General features: G+C 42.1%; 1 protein-coding gene across 1 annotated transcript in view; it reads left to right on the forward strand.

Moving 5' to 3' along the window:
* Positions 1-2,387: 2,387 nt before the first annotated feature.
* The window catches only part of gdf11 (growth differentiation factor 11), a gene marked incomplete at both ends in the record, with an annotated part of 176,215 nt that continues 158,048 nt past the window's right edge, over positions 2,388-20,554 (forward strand). Inside the window, one exon of the mRNA XM_079843733.1 lies at positions 2,388-2,805. Within this exon, the coding sequence (XP_079699859.1) occupies positions 2,388-2,805 (418 nt within the window). The remainder of the gene's footprint in view (positions 2,806-20,554) is intronic.

The raw sequence follows: 20,554 nt of genomic DNA on the forward strand, positions 1-20,554 counted from the left end.
GAAATCAACTAGCTAGTCACGACTGTTTCCCAAAAACATATTGTCAAATTTGTCGTTCAATCACATTGGTTAATGATGTCACGCTGTATTAACTTATTTTATTTAATTAGTTTGAGATCGAATTTATGCTAGAATTTTTGCTATATATTACAGACATGACATCCGAGGAGTAATTATTATTTAGAAATAGTTATTTTGCTTTATTTCCAGATTCAATCATAGGCTAGTTTTTAAGTACTAGAGAATGTACGCACATGTGCACTCTTCAAAAATGTGCTTTAAACTAAAAGACATAAAAAATTGTTATGTATTCGAAATAAAATATATAGATTGTCCTTAATGTCAGCTTGCTCAAGATAAGGATTTATTAAGTCCACATGACAAGCAAACAAGAAACAAAGCTTCTAACCACAGGTCGAGAGCTGTCGTTCCAACCACACAACTTTGCAATGTTGTTTGCGAATGTTCGTTGGAACGATGATTTCGAGAAACAGCAACTCGTTGTACTATGTTGATAACGACGGAACTTGCGACCATAGTTGGCTAACGATTCTTTTGGGAAACTCAATGTCTTGGCATCATGTTGAGCAAGTTTGGTGGCGATCGCTTAAATCACCTAGAAGGTGTATTTAAAAGTGCGTTTCACAAAACCCAGAGTAGCCCTAGTGTTTTGTACATTTAAGTGCAATGGACAAAGTTTTTGAGCTGCTTTAAAGGGGGCACTGTTTGAGCCGCACCACCACCCCAATGTGCCCGGCACTAATAGCCAGTGTTGGGGAAAGTTACTTTGAAAAGTAATGCATTATATTGCTCCCTTAAAAAGTAACTAATTGTGTTCTTAGTTACTTTTTAAGAAAAGTAATGCATTGCGTTACTTTTGCATTACTTTTTCTCACCTGGGGTGGGCTGGGCTTGTTTTTTTTTTTTAAAGTTCTATTTTTGGGCAAAATTAAAATAATTAGACCAAATAATAATAAGCAAATAATAAGCTGAAGGAAATGCAAATTCAAACCAACCTTTCAGGTGTGCTGCCATTCTGGATAAGGGAAGAATAGGACATAGGACTTTTTTTGTTTTTTACTTCACCTATAAAAACAGAAAACTCTAAAGTAATTTATGTTTATCGTTTCACTGAATCATTGAAGGTCAGCAGCAAGACATTGGTCAATAAAGTGAGATTAAATTCATAAAAATATTTGTTTTATTTAACATATTACATTTTTGGAGGTATGCATAGTATTCTGATTTTGCATTTGATTGATTTCATTCATTTTGAGGAATACTGAATCTTTTTATTGTGCAAGTGAGCTTATTAAATGCATGCTCACATTTAGTCTAGAACTAATAACCATCATGTTTACACACAATGCACCTACAATTTTTATTAACATGGGGACAAGAGAGCTGTCAGTCAATAAATGGGAAATCATAGTAACTTGCGTTACTAATTTGAAAAAGTAACTCAGATATTTTGTTGTAAATTTCAAAAGTAATGCGTTACTTTACTAGTTACTTGAAAAAGTAAACTGATTACGTAACTCAAGTTACTTGTAATGTGTTACCCCCAACACTGCTAAGCCAGTGATTCCAGAGTGTGTGCAAAGAGTTTTTGAGAATTTAAGGGCTTCAAAATGCCCAGACACATTGAGAAGTTACTTAAAGTTGTTTGAGAAAAAATTATAGCCTCCAGGACCTAAAATATTGGAGACTGCAAATCGCACTCTTTGCACAACAGGACACATTGATTAAATTAGAGTTAAAATATATGCTACTATCTGCAATGAAAAGTTATGTTCAATAAACTGTAGGTGTCAGAATATTACAGAATAGAACATGAATACACACACACGCTCGCTCTCACGCACGCACGCACGCACACGCATGAACGAACACGCACACACACACACACACACACACACACACACACACACATAGACACTCTCTCTCTCTCTCTCTCTCTCTCTCTCTCTCTCTCTCTCTCTCTCTCTCTCTAGATTTAGTGACAAACCTGTGAGCCTTTTGTTGAAATGTTAGCCAATAGAGACGGATTACGCCACTAGGCAGCAGCTATATAAAGGGGGCTTTTAGACGCATTTGTACAGTTGAAAAAGACGTGCTTTCAACAGTGAAACAGGAAGCTGATAAAAAGATAAAAAACAACAACAATAACAACACACAAATTGGAATGCCTTAAGGAACGTTCTTTAAAATGGTCCGATTATAGACATCGCTTTGTACGTATAAGATGGAATACATCTTCTGCTGAAAAACGTCTTTATTCCTTTTTTAGATAGCTAATTCGTTGCTCGAATAAATTTTCTCAAGATAAGAACAACAGTATCTTGCAAAGCCAAGAGGAAACCATTTGGTCCTGACCATTTAACATCATGACAAGGTATAACTTTTTATTGTGCTTAACGGTTCTTATTTCTTTGGGACTGTCCGGGAGCGACGAGCCGGACCTCTTTCTGGCCCAAGTAAGCGAGATGTCCTCGGATGCTGGAGTCTCTCTTTTTGATGTGGATGATTTGGACTCTCCTGAGTGTTCCGCGTGCGTTTGGAGAGAACAGAGTAAAGTCTTACGGCTGGAAACAATCAAATCACAAATTCTTAGCAAACTGCGTTTAAAACAAGCGCCCAATATCAGCAGAGAGGTGGTTAATCAGCTTCTTCCTAAAGCACCTCCGCTGCAACAGCTCCTGGACCATCATGACTTCCAGGGGGACGCATCCTCCCTAGAGGATTTCATGGACGCCGATGAGTATCACGCCACCACCGAGTCTGTCATCACCATGGCCTCAGAGCGTGAGTTACAAAACTTTTTTTAATTTATTTAGTTGTTTAATAAGTTATACCGCTTAAGATGATCGTATAATCGAAAACACCCTCACCCACAGTATTCTTTGTTTCCTTTAACTGCATTCATAAGCAAATATTTAAAAGTAGGCCTAGTGTCAAAATGCCTTTTATTTATTTAAATATGATATAAGCGACAGTTGCCTAAGGGTGGTCATGAAAGACCAAAGATTCATTAAAAAATACAGTGCATAAAAGTAGCCTATTTTTAATAGCCTATTATATAGGCCTAGCCTATAAATATGTATAGTAGTCTAAATATTTTTAAGTAGTCTATTTTATTATTTATACAAAGATAGGCCCTATTCACAAATATAGCCTACAATAATAAACGTAATCTATGAGTGACCGCGAATCATTTTGAAAGCCGTCTTCACTTGGTTGCGCCGTGTCCGTGTAATAATTCAATAATGACAGTGTAATTTAAGACATGACAGACAGATGCGCTGAATGTGGCTTCGAACACATTATACTAGCCTATGTTAAAATCAACGAGCAGTATTTCAGCAGATGATTAATTGGAGAGTTGCATTATAAATGCTGCGCTTTAAAAGCAGTTGTGTCAGAACCGTCTTGCACAAGCAGGTTCTCTTGCCGTTAGACTCTGCTATAAAAAGTGTCCCAAAAACCATTGTTTCCCCCAAAGAAGCAGCAGTGCCTTACGACTGCACTTGCCTTTTAAATGTGAAGTTTATAGGCATAGTCCGTTTTTTCACCTCAGTGGGGACACAAAGCCGTGGAGGAGTTTGGGTCGAGGGGAGTGTGTGACCTTTTCCGCTGAGAATAGCCAGGGTTCAACAACATTTACACACATAATGTATTCCGCACAAGGCAGATGAAAAGCCGAGCAAATAATCCGTTTTTTTTCCTGACCACAGTGAACAAAGATAGGTTTGTGTTCCCCTAACTAACCTCTGCGTTGATTGTCACACAGCCCACGTTCCCGCTGGCACAATGAACACGCTTGACATTCAGGGGACGAATCACATAAATGATCATTTAACGGCTGCAAAGCTCATGGATGCCTTTTATAAATAGCTTTTTGTTATCAAAGATTATTGTTGTAGAGGTCCAGTATGAGAGCAGCATGAAAAACTGACTTATTAGTAATTTATACCAGGATGGTTCAAAGAGTGCATTTGCCCATGTAGGCCTATTTAAAAGCAAGTGCTTACTTTTTGAAATTTTAACTTACATTTTAAGTTATTATACGTTTCGTGTAGTTACATCATTCTGTTCTTTAAAAAAAAAAAAAATGATATAGTGCGTTCTTATTGGTTCTTATTTTAAAAGTTCTATTGGATATTGTAGTGTAATCTTTAACAGTAGGCCTAGTCTTGTTATGGTGGAATAATGTTTTGCTACTGATGAATTCAAGGAAGTCTCAATAGGAACTATTAGAGTTTTAAAGTTTTTTAAATTCCTTTTACCTTTCAACTTCTTTTGATGTCCTACAGGGATAATACCTTTCTAACCATAATAGTTCTATTTAGAATTGTCATATATAAAATACCAACATATTTGTTTATAGGATACTTTGTTAAACAAATATTTGTTAAAGGTTATATTAAATATCATAAAAAATAAACCATTACTCTAATCTTCCCAGTTTTGATTTTACCATTTTGATTCTTTGCAGTTTTTTCCCCAGTTTATCTTTACCTCTCCTTTTTTCATTATTTCTCAGCAATCCTTGTTTCTTCTGCTTCCCTCTCCCATCATTGTATTCTTGATCGTCCCCCATTCACTTTGTTTAAAACACGTGTACTCAAACCACCCAAAAATAAGTGACTAATAAAATAGTCCATATCAAGTTTACGATATTCAATTGTGAAATAGCCATGTACCCAAAACATTGCTGCTCTAAGTGTAAGTGCAATGGAAAGTGCCATGTATTAACATAAGATTTTCCCACTGTTACCAGCTTATATTTTGGGTGCCAGATATTGTGGTGGATTTTGTGTTTAGATGTTGCACAGGTAGGTTTTGCTCTGCCTCTGTTTTGAATTTGACTGTGTACTGGCAAGAGTAGAAAATTGATCCTTGGAACTCATTTGTCAATTGTCATATATTAAGAACAGACCTTCCTCCCTTATCAGTGTGCTTTCATAACAGTCAGAGGTTTTTGTTTTTTGCCAGTAATTTGTCGGCTTACACCCTCAACCCCCCTCCTACAGAATCACCCACCAACCTCCCTTCGACATTGATTTCACTGACTTGTTTAACTTATTTCAATGTGCTAGAATACGTTTTCAAATAGTGCTCACTATGCTCTGCTAATGGCCTGAATGTTACAAGAAATAAAATTTAAATTGCCATAACTTCTCTTTTTGTTCCCCCAAAAATTTACTCTGTAGTACACTCCCAAAAAAAACACATTCATCAAGTCAGAGAGGAAAAGGCCTCCTATTGACAAGAAGGGTCAGAGAGTTCACAGCAATGTGATATATTGGTTGAGGAGCCAATTAACCTCTTCAGGTCTTTTTCTTTGACTGCAAAAGAGAACTAGTAGATTAAACACTACTACCCCCACCTAAAATGTCAAAAAGGGATGGGTAGGAGATTAAACAACACTACCAAATGCTGCCTCCCCCACCTAAAATCTCTCTCACACACACAGTCACATAAAGACTTATATACACACACATTTACAAACACTAACCTTCTAACCACTCCCAACTAGAAAAAAACCCAAAGGTCTTTTATTGTGTTGACCCTATAAAAGGGTAATTTCCTGAAGGTTCAGGAACCATAAACATTAGGAGAGAGAATGCTAAAAAGACAAGACGGTTGTCCGACCATCCTCTGATCAATGGGAAGTGTGTGGGAAGTTTTTTAGTATTAATTAACCGTGTGAACACCTGTGTCTGAGACTACTTTCATTCTTTCCTGCTCATCTGAGGAGGATGAAAGAGGAATAGAATAAAGGAAGAAAGCTTTTTTTCTTGTTTTGTAAACATGAAATAAAAAGTGAAAAAGTTAAAGGGCTGTAGAAATAACACTACATGTAGCCCATTTTTTTGGGGCTAATAAACGTTCAATGGAACTGAAGTCCATTATACCCTGGGTACAATTTCACTGCTCTCTCAAGAATGCCTCTCTTTCTTTCATTCATTCTCTTTCCTCTTCCCACGGTTCAATGCTTCTCCTCCCCTACTGGAGCAATTCCAGACCCAGACAAGCAGGTACTGAAGTCATCACATGCGACAAATAAAACTGTATATTGAACATAATAAATACAGCTCTTTAAAGTAAAAAATATTATACATATTTATTGACAACTTATTTATTGACAACAGTTGTATCTATCTTTCCCCCCAATCAAACTACATTTAAAGACAAGGTTTAAAGGTTGCACACAGAACACAATACACCTGAACGTGGTATATAATTTGATGGTGATGAAATTAAGCACTATTATATTGACATTTGGAGAAATTCTTTTGCTATATATTTCACTCTACGTTTCTCTTGCCTTGGGATTGTTGAGGATAAGGACATTTTGGGTATTGTCTGGTAATTCGCAACCAGAAATCATAGTCCACCAGAGAGTATCCATAAACTGCAGACTTTGCAGGAATGTTTTTAAATATGCGGTTAAATATTAAATACTAAAAGTAAAAATTTTAGCACTTTCTCTCATTACAATTGTTAACAGTCTTGTTGTGTAATAAAACAAAGCAGACTATTTGTCCAATTTTCAAAATACTATTATTTAAATCAAAGTTTGTAAAGTTGTGATTCATCTCCTAGCTGGATGGTTTGGTTCAGGGCTTATGACACTTAAACAAAGTCTTTTTAAAACGTCTCGGTTACGGATGTAACCCTCGTTCCCTGAGGAGGGAACGGAGACGTAACGTTAGTGACTAACGAATGGGGGTTTCGCTTAGAAGCCTATCATCTTCGAGCATTTAGAAAACGCCCAATGGCGTGTCAATGCCATGGGGCATGCGAATTTGCATACGTAACTCCGCCTCACCACGTGAGTATAAAAGGAAGTACGTGGCAATATCGCATTATGTTACCTGCTGAGGAGCCAAGACTGAACTCTTGCGTTCCAGGTAGCACAGCTGATGTGGCAACGGGATGTTACGTCTCCGTTCCCTCCTCAGGGACGTTCCCTTTCTTTCAGTCACTATGATGTAACGTTAGTGACTAACGAATGGGGGTCCCAATATAATCCCGCCACTCAGCTGTCTTCCAGTGCCCTGCGTAAGTGTGAGTACCCTGTCGTAAGACTAGTACGGACGAAGGACTCCCACTTATCACAGGAATACCAAGGTACACTGGGATGCATATTCCAGTGAGGAAATGCCAAGATGCCTACCCGTAGGGAGGACTTAAGAGTACACATATGACCCGCTAAGGGCTGCATATGGGAAAACTTTAGGGTACCAGCCGAAGGTGGATTTTTAACCATAGGGGTGGCAGGGACTTGCCAAGGGAAAGACACCTGCTCACTGCGGAGGCTTACGGTGGAAATACACGTGTGGGGGTCGCCGGAGGGGAACCATGCACACGGGGCACCTGGCCGGACAAGAGGGTCTGGGCTCGCTAGAGGGCAGACACACAGGTATCGGCGTAAGCAGTGCTGGAGGGACTCAGGGCTCTCGGGGAGCTCACCTGAGGAAGATAATCGCACGTATCCAGTCCGTGGAGTGGAATGGCGAGCAAGCAGAGACATCCGAGCCTGGCCCATTACCGGCCCCGGGGAGGGTCGAGTACATAGTCGGACACTGGCTCCACTCGGAGATTATAGAATCTGGCGAATGTGTTTGGTGTCGCCCAGCCTGCAGCTCTGCAGATGTCTGTTAGCAAGGCGCCATGCGCTAAAGCCCAAGAGGAGGAGACACTCCGAGTGGAGTGCCCGAACCCCAAGGGGACATGGTCGACCTTGCTGCTGGTAAGCCAAAACAATGGTGTCCACTATCCAGTGAGACAGCCTTTGCTTTGAGAGAGCTCTTCCCTTCTGCTCTCCACCATAACAGACAAGAGCTGGTCTGAGGTCCTGAAACACTACGTCCTGTCTACGTAGGCGCGGAGAGCGCGTACTGGACAGAGCAGTGCCAAGGCTGGGTCTGCCCCCTCCATGGGCAGCGTTTGCAGGTTCACCACCTGGTCTTTGAACGGAGTGGTGGGAACCTTGGGCACATATCCAGGCCGGGGTCTCAGGATCACGTGAGAGTTGGCCGGCCCGAATTCCAGGCACGCTTCGTCAACCGAAAATGCCTGCAGGTCCCCGACCCTCTTGACGGAGGCCAATGCAGTCAGGATCGCTGTCTTCATTGACAAATGGGCATTTCCAGGGGTCTTCTTGGCGAGAAGAGCACCAGGTGACGAAGAGGTTCCACTTCAACGCATAGGCATGCCGAGGTTGGACTCTGCCCTAGCGGAAGTGATGGTGGCGACCACCGTAGGTGGCAGGCCACTCAAACCTGCCACGTCCCATCGAGGAGCCACACGTGGAGGTTCCACAGATCGGGATGCGGGTGCCATAGGGTGCCCCGTCTCTGAGTGAGGAGGTCTGGTCTCAGAGGAATAGGCCAGGGAGGGGCTGTCGCAAGGAGTATGAGTTCGGGGAACCGGGTCCGGCCGTGCCAGTACGGGGCGACCAGAAGGACCTGCTCCTTGACCTCCCTGATCTTGCACAAGAGCTGTGCGAGTAAGCTCACTGGGGGGAACGCATATTTGCGTAGGCCCCGCGGACAGCAGTGCACCAGTGCATCCGTGCCGAGCGTGCCCTCGGTCACGGAATAAAACAGGCTGCAGTGGGAAGAGTCGTGGGAGGCAAACAGATCTACCTGCGTGTCCCCGAACTGTTCCCAAATCAGCTGGACCGTCTGGGGATGGAGTCTCCATTCTCCCGGGAGAGGCTGAAACCGCGAGAGCTCGTCGGCTGCGTGGTTCAGGACTCCCGGAATATGGACAGCACGAAGGGACCTCAGGCGCTTCTGACTCCATAGAACGAGATGGCGGGCGATTGACATGCAGAAGGCGCTGGGGTCCTGTCCAGGAGCCCGCGGCTGCTTGTCCATTGCACATGGCACCCCAACCCGTGGCAGCGGCAACCGTCGATATGACAATATGCCTGGAAACTCATCCTAAGGGCCACCGGCCCGTAGAAATTAGGTTCGGCCACGGGGTGAGGGTCTGCAGGCAGGCCCGAGTCACTGGGACCCGGAGTGTGCCCGAATGCCATGCCCATCTCGGGACTCGATCGCGAAGCCAAAGCTGAAGCGGTCTCATATGAAACAATCCGAGCGGCGTTTTACCGTGGCTGCAGATGCCATATGCCCCAGGAGCCTCTGAAATAACTTCAGTGGACCGCACTCTTGCTCTCGAATTAACGAAGGCAAGTCAGCAGTGACTGTGCACGCTTGCTGGTGCAGCACGCACATGGCGACCGAGTCGGAAACCATACTGAGAAAAGAGATCCTCTGCACGGGGCAGAGTCGCTCTTCTCCCAGTTAACCCGAAAGCCCAGACGGGCTAAGTGCCGGAGCACTTAGACTCTGTGTTCGAACACCTGCTCTCAAGAGTGACCCAGTATGAGCCAGTCGTCGAGGTAGTTCAGGATGCGAACCCCGTGCTGCCTGAGTGGCACAAGGGCTGCCTCGATAGACTACGTGGAGTCACGAGGGGACAGAGCTGGCCCTAATGAGAGGACCGCATACTGAATGTCTGCCCCTCGAAGCAAACCGTAGGAACGGTCCGCGACGAGGAAGGAGACATGGAAGTAAGCGTCCTTCAGGTTGATCGCTGCAACCAATATACCGGATGAACGCGTCCGAGGAGGTGTTTGCTACCAACATCCTGAACGGAAGCCTGAGAAGGGATCGGTTCAGGACGGGCAGGTCCAGGATTGGCCGTAACCCACCGGTTTCCTAGGGTACAATGAAGTAAGGGCTGAGGAAGCCGGACTTCATTTCGGCTGGAGGGACAGGCTCGATTGCACCCTTCGCCAGTAGGGTGGCAACCTCCGCACGCATCGCTGGGGCCTTTTATTGGGCCCCACCATGGAGCGCGGACTCCCCGGAAGCGGGGAGGAGCCTGCGCGAACTGAATCACGCAGCCGAGCCTGATGGCCTTCGCGACCCAGCGGACAGTCCCTGAAGCTGTAGCCAGGCTCCCAGGAACTGACTAGCGGGGTCACTCGAACCACAGACGTACCCCGGGTGGGGCAGCGAGGCAGCGTGACTGGCCCGGACGTGGGGGCACAGTCAGCAGCTGCGTCTTGACAGAGGAAACCAGGGAAGGACGCACGTTCCACTGGGGTCTGCTCTGAGAGGAGGCTGGCGACAGAGAGGGACGAGAGCGGCGCGGCCCGGGGGGCGGCACACACTGCCATCACCAGTCTCTGGGACCTCAGAGATGGGGACACCAGTTCTTTCCAAGTGCCGCCAGCCCGGGGGCCAGCAGCAGAAGGATTTCCCCCCCCGGCCCTCCACCGGGGGAAGGAGAGGCCCTGCTACCATCCCCTGGAAAGAACTGGGACCCATCTCTGAGTTGTCCACCTCCAGCCTGGCATTTAACCAGGCTGGGGAGCGGACTGGCCGTCATCCTGCAACCACCTCCACCCCTCGGCGGCGAGCGGACTGAGGCAACTGAGCTGGCGGCTAAGTGCAGCAGCTGGCTGCCGGGGCAGTACGTGTTACAGCCTCAGTCCGCTCTAGGGCGGCCGAGAACCGTTGGGCGCAGTTCTCAGTCGCGCCGCTGAAGAGGCCAGCCTGGGATATGGGCGAGTTGAGGAGGCGGGCTCACGCAACCCCCCCACATAACCAGGTAAGGCCAGGTGCTTCCTTCCCCCGGACCACAGCTGTGGACATCACCCGACCGAGGGAGCATGTGGCCACCTTCACCGCCCAGAGGGCGGTAACAGTGGCGGCACGCAGCTCATAGAAGAGCCCTGGCTCGGCTCCACCCTTGTGCATGTGCAAAGGGGCGGCAGCCTGCTCCGTAGCTCTGCAGGACCACGCCACCGAAGTAGGCGAGCCCACAGGCTTTGGGTGGGTGCTTAGGACAGCCACGCCACGTCAAAGCCCTCCGTGGACACCGTAGTGCGCAACAGAGAGTTCAACAGTGGGGGGGGGGGGACTTCTGGGACCGCGTGATCTCCCCATGCAACTCGGGAGTGAAAGGCATTGGGAGCGGGGCCCAACAGCTGTCGGGTGCCGCCCCCAAAAAACAATTACGCAACCACGAGCACTCACGACAGGGCGGAGTTCCACACCAGTGCGAGGCTCGCGGCTGCCCGAGATAACATGGCTGTCAACTTTAGGTCGGATCAGGCAGCGCTGAAAAACCCGGAGGCGGAGCACAACCTAATCGTCATCCGCAAAGGACTCCAGCCCACCTTGGGATGCGGCGATCGACATCTCACTGCTATCTGGAGTGTGAACGAAACGAACAAGGCGACAGAGACGGGCCGCTGTTTCAGTCCAACACTTGTGGGAAGCGATGTGCGAGAGGGGGGCGTGGCCCGAGGAACGTATCGTCGGGGTTCTTAATACCACAGCATCGCCCTCAGGTCACCCTGGCCACCAGCCAAAGCACCACCTCACTGAGAGATGGTAGATTGGGGGGTGGCAGAGGGGACTCTCTCTCTTCACGGAGATCATTGAGTCTCGACCGCGACATCGCGATGGTCACATTCCCGCAATGGGAACATGACACATCCACAAACACTGCCCGAAGGTGCTGATGCCCAAACACGTCGAGCAGTGAATGTGCCCATAGACAGCAACGGAGATCGATCGCACCCGGAAGTGCACGGGCGAGCCGTCTTGAAAAAGATGTGCCACGCGCAAGCTCTTTTTGTGAGAGGAAGCCTCGCAGTCGATGCCGAAGCGCCCAGGGAAACACACACCAGCCGTCTAGCAGACCACTGCGCAGATCAGCAGGCAGGAAGTATGCGATCACTGGAACGCGCCGTCACACCAACACCGACTGAAAAGCCGCTCGTCTCGAAGAGGCTGACAGAGTCTCAGAAGGCTTGTGAGGAGTGAAGAGGTAGGTACTCTTGGCTCCGAAAGCAGAAACATAATGCGATATTGCCACGTACTTCCTTTTATACTCACGCGGTGAGGCGGAGTTACGTATGCAAATTCTGCATGCCCCATTGCATTGGCACGCCATTGGGCGTTTTCTAAATGCTCGAAGATGATAGGCTTCTAAGCGAAACCCCCATTCGTTAGTTACTAACGTTATGTCGTAGTGACTGAACGAAAGGGAACTAAATGCATATTTAAAAAAAAAAACTTATAGAAAAAATGCTGTTGCAGCTGCACTCTACTATGGTGCCAGAGGTTTACGTGTGTAAAACGATGTGGTATAAGAATGCAATGACTAGTTGTTTAACAACCATTAACTGATTATAAACTGAACAACAATTGCATCATTAAATATACATTGTACATTCACAGAAACTTTCACATGCGTTTCATTTCTGCATTTGAGTGAAAAATAAAAAATATCAAACAGTAATGAACATACATTCATTAAACTGAAGAAGAGAGAAGACACGGCTAATGCCTATAAACAGGATGTGTGCTTTGTTCATCCAGTCAGTGATACTGACATGCATAGATGTATGCAAATGCATGATCTCATGAGTTTTCGTGAGTATTTGTACGAAAAGTGTGGTTCTACCCCACGTACATTTATTTACATTTTCACACACACTGAAACTTACAATATTGATGAATTGGCAGCACTAAAGCATAAATTATTTACCTTTTAACTTTTAGACGTACAAATTCAATTGTCATATAAATGCAGTTTACTCATCTACTTTATATGAAATGATAACATTTTGCTCTGTTCTGTGACTTTTTCTACCAACTTGTTTGACATGATAATGTTCAACAAGACCACACTTTAAACCCTTAAAATGAATAGCATTTCTTTAATCATTTTAACCATTGTTTATCATACTATTTATTTATCTTTTTGCCGTGGGACACAAAAGACATTTTCTCAGTATATTCCAATGCTGTGACTGACAATAGAACCTTAAATAGAACCCTAATGTACTGTTTTTGTGAAGAAAAAGTACATACTTTTGAGTGTGTAGCAGAAGAGTAGACAAGCTTTGGGACATACTACTTCGTCATCCTTGCATCTTTAACGGACAGCTCTGTTGCTTAGTTACATGTATCCTGTCACCATTTAAACTGTAGTGTCAATCATCTTGTCACAGTTAAAATCCTCCACATTTAAAGTTAATGGCCAAACGTATCATGCTGGTAAAATTCACAAGGCTGTTGCAGTTGAAATATAATGTGGATAATATTGAATAAATATATTTTTGTCTGGTTAGATACACTCATTTCACAATACTACGATTTGGGACACACTAATTCTAATCTCGAATACTCTATAGGACAGATAGTGTGCGAATTGGGGCGCAGCAGCTCTTTGGCTGCCACCTGCTTTGTCGCAGATTGCGACATGCCATGTGTTGGGTGATGTGCATTTGAATGATAAATGCGTGCCTTCACAAAGTGGATCAGGATAAGATTTTCAGCCATTACTTAAATTCTGCACTGTCCTGCATAAAAACGATTTTATTCCGCTAGAGAAGGATGCGTCTGCAAAACATCATCATCACCAACTACTTTTGGTACTGCTTTTGACATTTTTGCAATCAATACATTCCACTTGATTGTCTGTTAGGCCTATGTTTTTCTTTATAACTAAATATTTTGAGAAATGGTTATGGGTAGGTTCAGAGGTAGGAATGGGATTAGTGGTTAAAAAATACTGTTGCAGCTACGTATTAACAATAAGACCAGGCTGGCAAAAAAGTGCATTATACCAGATGTATAAAGCAAACCCTGGATAAACCAAGGATTTACAGTGGGCTGTGGAAAACCATTTTAAGTGTGAATATAGCCAGTTTAAAAATTTCTCATTCCATTGTTCTGTTCATGAAGAACCACATGATAAACGAAACAGCTGCCAGAGAAATGTGAATAGCAGCTATTATTATCATTATAAAAAAAAAAAAAAAAAAAAAACACACACACACACTTTAGGGCTGGGGTAATTCAACAATGCTGAGCATATCTGTTGAGTAATATCAGCAATATATGCACCATCACATATGGGATATACAGAGAGAAAAAAAAAGAGCACAGAGGTCAGAAGATGCCCCCTTTTTCATTGTCAGTCATCTCATTTTCAGTGCCAAAAAGAAAAATAATGTCAGCAAACATGAATATAAATTAATTCATTTCATGAATTATTTATTTGGACAGATTGCCATTTAAAATTAGGCCACAACAATGATCTGCGTGCCAAAGGGGAACCAAAAAAAAAAAAAAAGGTTATGGCTCAGATGTTCTTTTTTAAAATGGAAACTGAAATGGAGGCACACATACAAATACTAAGCTTTAGTCTTATCAGCAGTCTTTAGACAGATTTACGATTTAGATTTATTATTTTAGAAACATTGCATATTAATGTCCTGACCAAAACAAAAAAGTAAATGTTGAACAAACTATATTAGGATATATCTACATTTGTAATACAAATAGTCAGAATTTAATAGATTATACATGTTTTTATTCATTAAGTTGCAGCAAAATAAAATTTTAATGTTTGTGGGCACATTTTTATGTTTTTTGTCAACTCTAAATACATCTAGGTTATTGTATGGTACCATATTGCTCAGATGGCTCAGTTTAATAAATCAGTCAAATAAGTTAGCATGTGAAACTAAAACTACATGTAGCTCTTGTATACAAGTGCACAGCTATAAACCATGTTTTTCTTTTTCTGATTTTAGGTAATACACAGTGAAAAGTACTGTACAAAATAAAACTGACTACTGTTGTATGTAATGGTAAACCTTTAAAACACACATTATTGCATTTTAATTATGTTTATAGTTTAGGGAAACTATAGTCTACTCAGTGCTCTTACCATTTTTATTGTGACAAATCTGCAAGATTTGCATATAGTTTTGGAGCCTATGGATCAGCCATCTGTCAAGATATTGCCCTTTTATACTGCTGATGTGGATTTGCTATTTAATATCAGAAATAGTCCTGTATCAAGACCGTTTTTCTCCACTAAGTTTTGTGTGTGTGTGTAGTTTTTAAAAATTGTATATTTTCTAGTTTCATGTACAATCAACTGTTAGATTGTTCTCTTAATTACCTTAATCACTGTTTCTTGATCCTGGTGTGTCCCTAAATGCATGCTGAGTCTGCATGAGCATGCTCATAAGCATTCTCATATCTGCACCTTTGTGTATTATTTTTGTTCTTGTTTAATGTATGCAGTTTGCACTTTTACACTTTTAGTACACTAGCTAAATACCCCATTATTATGGGGAGCATGTAGCATGTCTGCTTTTGTTGAGCATGGGGGGCTGCGCTGCTAAAACTGTGATAGGAGTCTTGTGCCTCGCTCTGTCCCCCAGGAGTATTCTGAATGAGGGTGTCACTTGCGGTCTGTACCCCCCATTTTCCCAACACACACCAATCCTCTGTCCTGTCCTCCCCCACTTCTGCTCTTCGATCTCCTGGGATAAGGGGGCCAAACAAAGACGGGAGCGAGGCAGCATAGGCTGGGATGGTGGGGTGGGGAGCTCTGTGGCCCCTGTCTTATTAGAAGGGTCGTGAATGTGTCAGAATGATTAATTTGCAGAGGTGCACAGGGATACCCTTGAGCCACATTTATCCTGAGCTCTACCACATACATCCCCTGATATGTTTAGTTGATATTTGGAAAATTAAGAAAAGAAAATATGTAATAATATAATGAATGCAAACAAAATTACAAAATGTATAAAACATTTGACCTAGCTATACCACTCAATAACTACAACAACAGGTGATAAGATTACTGAATTTTTAACAACATTCTCACATTCAGTCATTTAAACATTAAGATCTGTACTTTCTGTCCGTTTTCTTTACAATTTCATATAACTCAAGAATAATCTAATTGGAATAGTTTTAAATATAATAAATATATATATCATGCATTGCCTACAAAAGAAAAACAAAATACATCTTATCAACGATTGGAGCTTTAATAGATCAGAAGGCAATGTAGATATCTTTAATGAATTATCAATCTTCATGACTTAAAGGGTTAGTTCACCCAAAAATGAAAATTCTGTCGTCATTTACTACACTCATGTCGTACCAAACCCGTAATACTTTCGTACATCTTTGGAACACAAATTAAGATAATTTAGTGATTTCTGTCCCTCCAAAAATCTGAGAAAAATCGGTCCCTCCCCTTTGATGCTTAAAAAAGCTCATAAAAAGATTGTAAAACTAATCCATATGAATTGAGTGGTTTAGTCCATATTTTCTGAAGAGACATGAGTGCTTTATATGCGGAACAGATTTTTATTTAGGTTTTTATTCACATATAAACATTCATCAATGCACACATCATTTATAGTAAATGGAAGCTCAAGAAACGTTTGACGTGCGAGAACCAATGAGGTTCATTCTCGTGTGTTTGACGCAGCATGTTTGAGCTTTCGCAGGTGTTGTTGTTTGTTCTCGTTCGAACTGTTTATGTTCGCTGATCAATGTTTAAATGTCAATAACGGCCTAAATTCAATCTGTTAATCATATAAAGTGATTGTGTCTCTTCAGAAAATGTTGACTAAACCGCTCAATTCATATGGATTCGTTTTATGATCTCTTTATGAACAGTTTGAAGTCTCAAAGTGGCAGTTGCATAGCTGACAATGGAGGGACAGAAATAGTTTAGATTTCATTACAAATATCTTCATTTGTGTTCCGAAGATGAACAGAAGTCTTATGGGTTTGAAACAACATGAGGGTGAGTAAATGATGACAGAATTTACATTTTTGGGTAAACTTTCCCTTTAACTGTGACCCCCTGACCACTGGGGGTGTCCGTGAATAATCTGAGACAGGCAGCATGGTACATTTGCCATGGTCTCTGTCACTCTGTTGACAGAATCTCTGAACTTGTTGCTAAGAGCTTATAGCAAGGCCTGTGAAAAAGGTATGGTTTTGCAAAAAGCTGGCAGAATTATTGAATACTACAAATAATTGAGAGGACTGACTGAAGCTGAATAAAAAAATTGTATCTGTAGAGCTACTTAAGATTAACTGACTTTACACAAAAATGATTCAGTTTTTACAGAACTGAATCAACACTGAACGGGCTTGAGTAATGACACTATTGTCTTTTTAGAGCTGCTTAATTTGAATCTCATATTTGTTTCCCACAATACCTCATTATTCTCTGAAGAGTTGAATGTAAATTTTTTGTTTTCTTTTTGACAGAGGAACATGTATCCTTTTCTTTGAAACTCCTAAAAGGCTAGCATACCAGAGTATTCTCTTCTCTGTTGCAGATGAAGCTGTTTAGTAAAAATGAATCTGCTAGATGAGAACTACTGAGAAGTTGTACATTTTTAAAAATTCATACTCTAGTGTTTAGATGTTGTTTTAATTTGTGCCATTCAATTTCTTTCTTTATCTTGGTTAGATCCAGATTGTTTTCTTCTTTTGAGACAGCAGTGAATGACATAGCCTTCATCTCGCAAAAGAACATAATGAAAGGTTAAAGAGCATAAACAACGTTAGCTGAAAGACTAAAACTAAGTTTCTATAGAGATGTGTTTGGTCTTTTTTAAAACCAAAATTTGACTTTAAACTGTGCAAAACATACATAAAGTCATCGTAAAAGTAATCCATATCAAGTGTTCTATTCCAATTCTTCTGAAGATACATGATTGATTTTACAGATATAAAAAAAATAAAAAAAATAAATCACACATAAACATTTCTGTCAGGTCCATTAAGTCAAGAACACACATGACAATAAAAATGATTTAGAATTTTTTTATTGAATAAATTGCAATCAGTTGATGAATCTGAATAAATGCCGGTATGGCTCTGAAACAAAATTTCTTGCCACACTAAATTTTACCTCACTACCTTTATTTACTATTCAACTGAAGTACTTCATACAGAAAATTTTGCAGACTTTTCAAATGAAACAAGCCTAAACTTGCTAAAGCTGATGAAGAGTCAGAGCATATCAAAGCTTTATGCTGTCCTGCCGTTTCCACCCACCTTGATGCAGTTAATATAGTCAACATTTCTACTGTATACACCCCTAATTTATCAGATGTTCTATTTATTATTATTTTTTTAATCCTGGTATTGCAACCCCATACCCTGTTGCCTCTGTCTCTGTTTTTAGCACTGTCCGTATAAATCTGTATAAATTCACCATAGTCTGCTCCTACTCAATTATTAAAAACTTTTATCAAATTAATTTCCAACTTTGCTGTCCTTTTTTCCTCTACCACAAACCAGTCTACCTCAGGCCACACCTTCTTCCATGAAGCAATAACTGGAAAAACCACCGTAGGGCTTAATCTCAAATTCAACACTTTTATATATATATATATATATATATATATATATATATATATATATATATATATATATATATATATATATATATATATATATATATATATATATATATATATATATATATATATATATATATATATATATATATTTAAAACATGACAAGTAAATTACAAATAAATTCTTAGAGTTGAACCTGGACTAACTGTGGCCCAGGTCAGGAAGCAGACGGACTGGCTTAACCGAATTAGTAAATACAAAAAACCATGAAAACCATTTAACAGTAAAAATGTAATTGATGTCCAACAAATAAAAAACAGATATAATACAGATGACCAAATGATAAAGCTTGGGCTGCTGAATATTCGATTCCTTCCCCCAAAAGCACTTAGTGTTAATGATATGATTACAGATCATAACCTAGATGTGCTGTGTTTGACAGAAACCTGGCTAAAAACTGACGATTACTTTACTTTAAATGAGTCCACCCCTCAAGACTATTGTTATAAACACGAGCCACGTCTGAAAGGCAAAGGGGGAGGGGTTGCTGTAATTTACAGTATAATAATATCTTCAGTATTACTCAGAAGTCTAGTTTCAAATATAATTATTTTGAAGTTTTGGTGCTTTGGTGCTTTACGTAATGTTATGTAGTGTAAATGATTAATCCCTTTTGACATTTGTGCTGGCTACTGTATACAGGCCACCAAGGCACAATACAGACTTTACCAAAGAATTTGCTGATTTTATATCAGAGTTAGTACTGGCTACAGATAAAATCCTAATTGTTGGTGATTTTAATATACATGTAGACAATGAAAAAGACGCATTGGGATTGGCATTTAGAGACATTCTAAACTCTATTGGAGTTAGGCAACACATGTCAGGACCCACTCATCGCTGTAATCATACTTTAGACCTAATACTGTCACATGGAATAAATGTTGATACTGTTGAAATTCTGCCGCAGAGTGATGACATCTCAGATTATTACCTAGTATACTTAATTTAGCAAAGGCTGCAAAGCCGTCCCCTCGTTTCAAATGTGGCAGGACTATCACCGCTGCCACTAAAGATTGCTTTGTAAATAATCTTCCTCATCAGTTTCATCTCCTCAGCATCCCAGATAGCCTAGAGGAACTCGATGTTGAAACAGAAACTATTGACTCTCTCTTTTCCAGCAATTTAGACACTCTTGCTCCTCTGCGCTTAACTGTTCAAGAGGGAAATGGCCTGTGGGAAGAAACTGTTCCTGTGCCTAGATGTTCTAGTGGCCAGTGATCGGAGTCGCCGTCCTGATGGTAACAGTTCAAACAGGAGGTGTCCAGGGTGAGCGGAGTCTGTGATGATTTTCCCTGCTCTCTTCCTCACCCTGGAAGAGTACAGGTCCTGGAGGGTTGGCAGGGGGGCACCAATAATCCTTTCTGCAGTCCGGATTGTGCGTTGTAGTCTCTTGATGTCAGATTTGGTAGCTGAACCAAACCAGACAGTGATGGAAGTGCATAAGACAGACTCAATGACAGCCGAGTAGAACTGAATCAGCAGCTCCTGTGGGAGGTTGAACTTCCTCAGCTGACGAAGGAAGTACAGTCTCTGCTGGGCCTTTTTCACAATGGAGTCAATGTGATTGTCCCACTTCAGGTCCTGAGAGATGGTAGTGCCGAGGAACCTGAATGACTCCACTGCTTCCACAGTGCTGTTCATGATGGTGAGTGAGGGGAGAGCTGGGCTGTTCCTCCTGATGTCCACTATCATCTCCACCGTTTTGAGCGTGTTGAGCTCAAGGTTGTTATAACTGCACCAGACAGCCAGCTGTTCAACCTCCAGTCTGTAAGCAGACTCATCACCGTTTTGGATGAGGCCGATGACAGTGGTGTCGTCTGCAAATTTCAGGAGCTTCACAGAGGGGTCTTTAGAAGTGCAGTCATTGGTGTACAGGGAGAAGAGCAGTGGAGTTTCCCCAGTCTCACTCGCTGTTGTCGGTCTGTCAGGAAGCTGGAGATCCACTGACAGATTGAGGATGGCATAGAGAGCTGGGTCAGTTTAGCTGAGAGAAGATCAGGCATTGATCAGGCATGATGGTATTGAAGGCCGAACTGAAGTCCTGGTAGGAATGCATGTATCCTCACAGAAACTGATGTATGATGTAACAGACTCTGTGAGCTCGTCCAGATCGGTGGTAGCAGCTTCAAAAACAGTCCAATCAGTGCAATCGAAGCAGGCTTGTAAGTCCAGCTTTGCTTCATTAGTCCATCTTTTTACAGTCTTTATTACAGGTTTAGCTGATTTCAGTTTCTGCCTGTAGGTCAGTA

The sequence above is a fragment of the Gobio gobio genome, assembly GCF_949357685.1.
Source record: "Gobio gobio genome assembly, chromosome: 19".
Taxonomy (NCBI): domain Eukaryota; kingdom Metazoa; phylum Chordata; class Actinopteri; order Cypriniformes; family Gobionidae; genus Gobio; species Gobio gobio.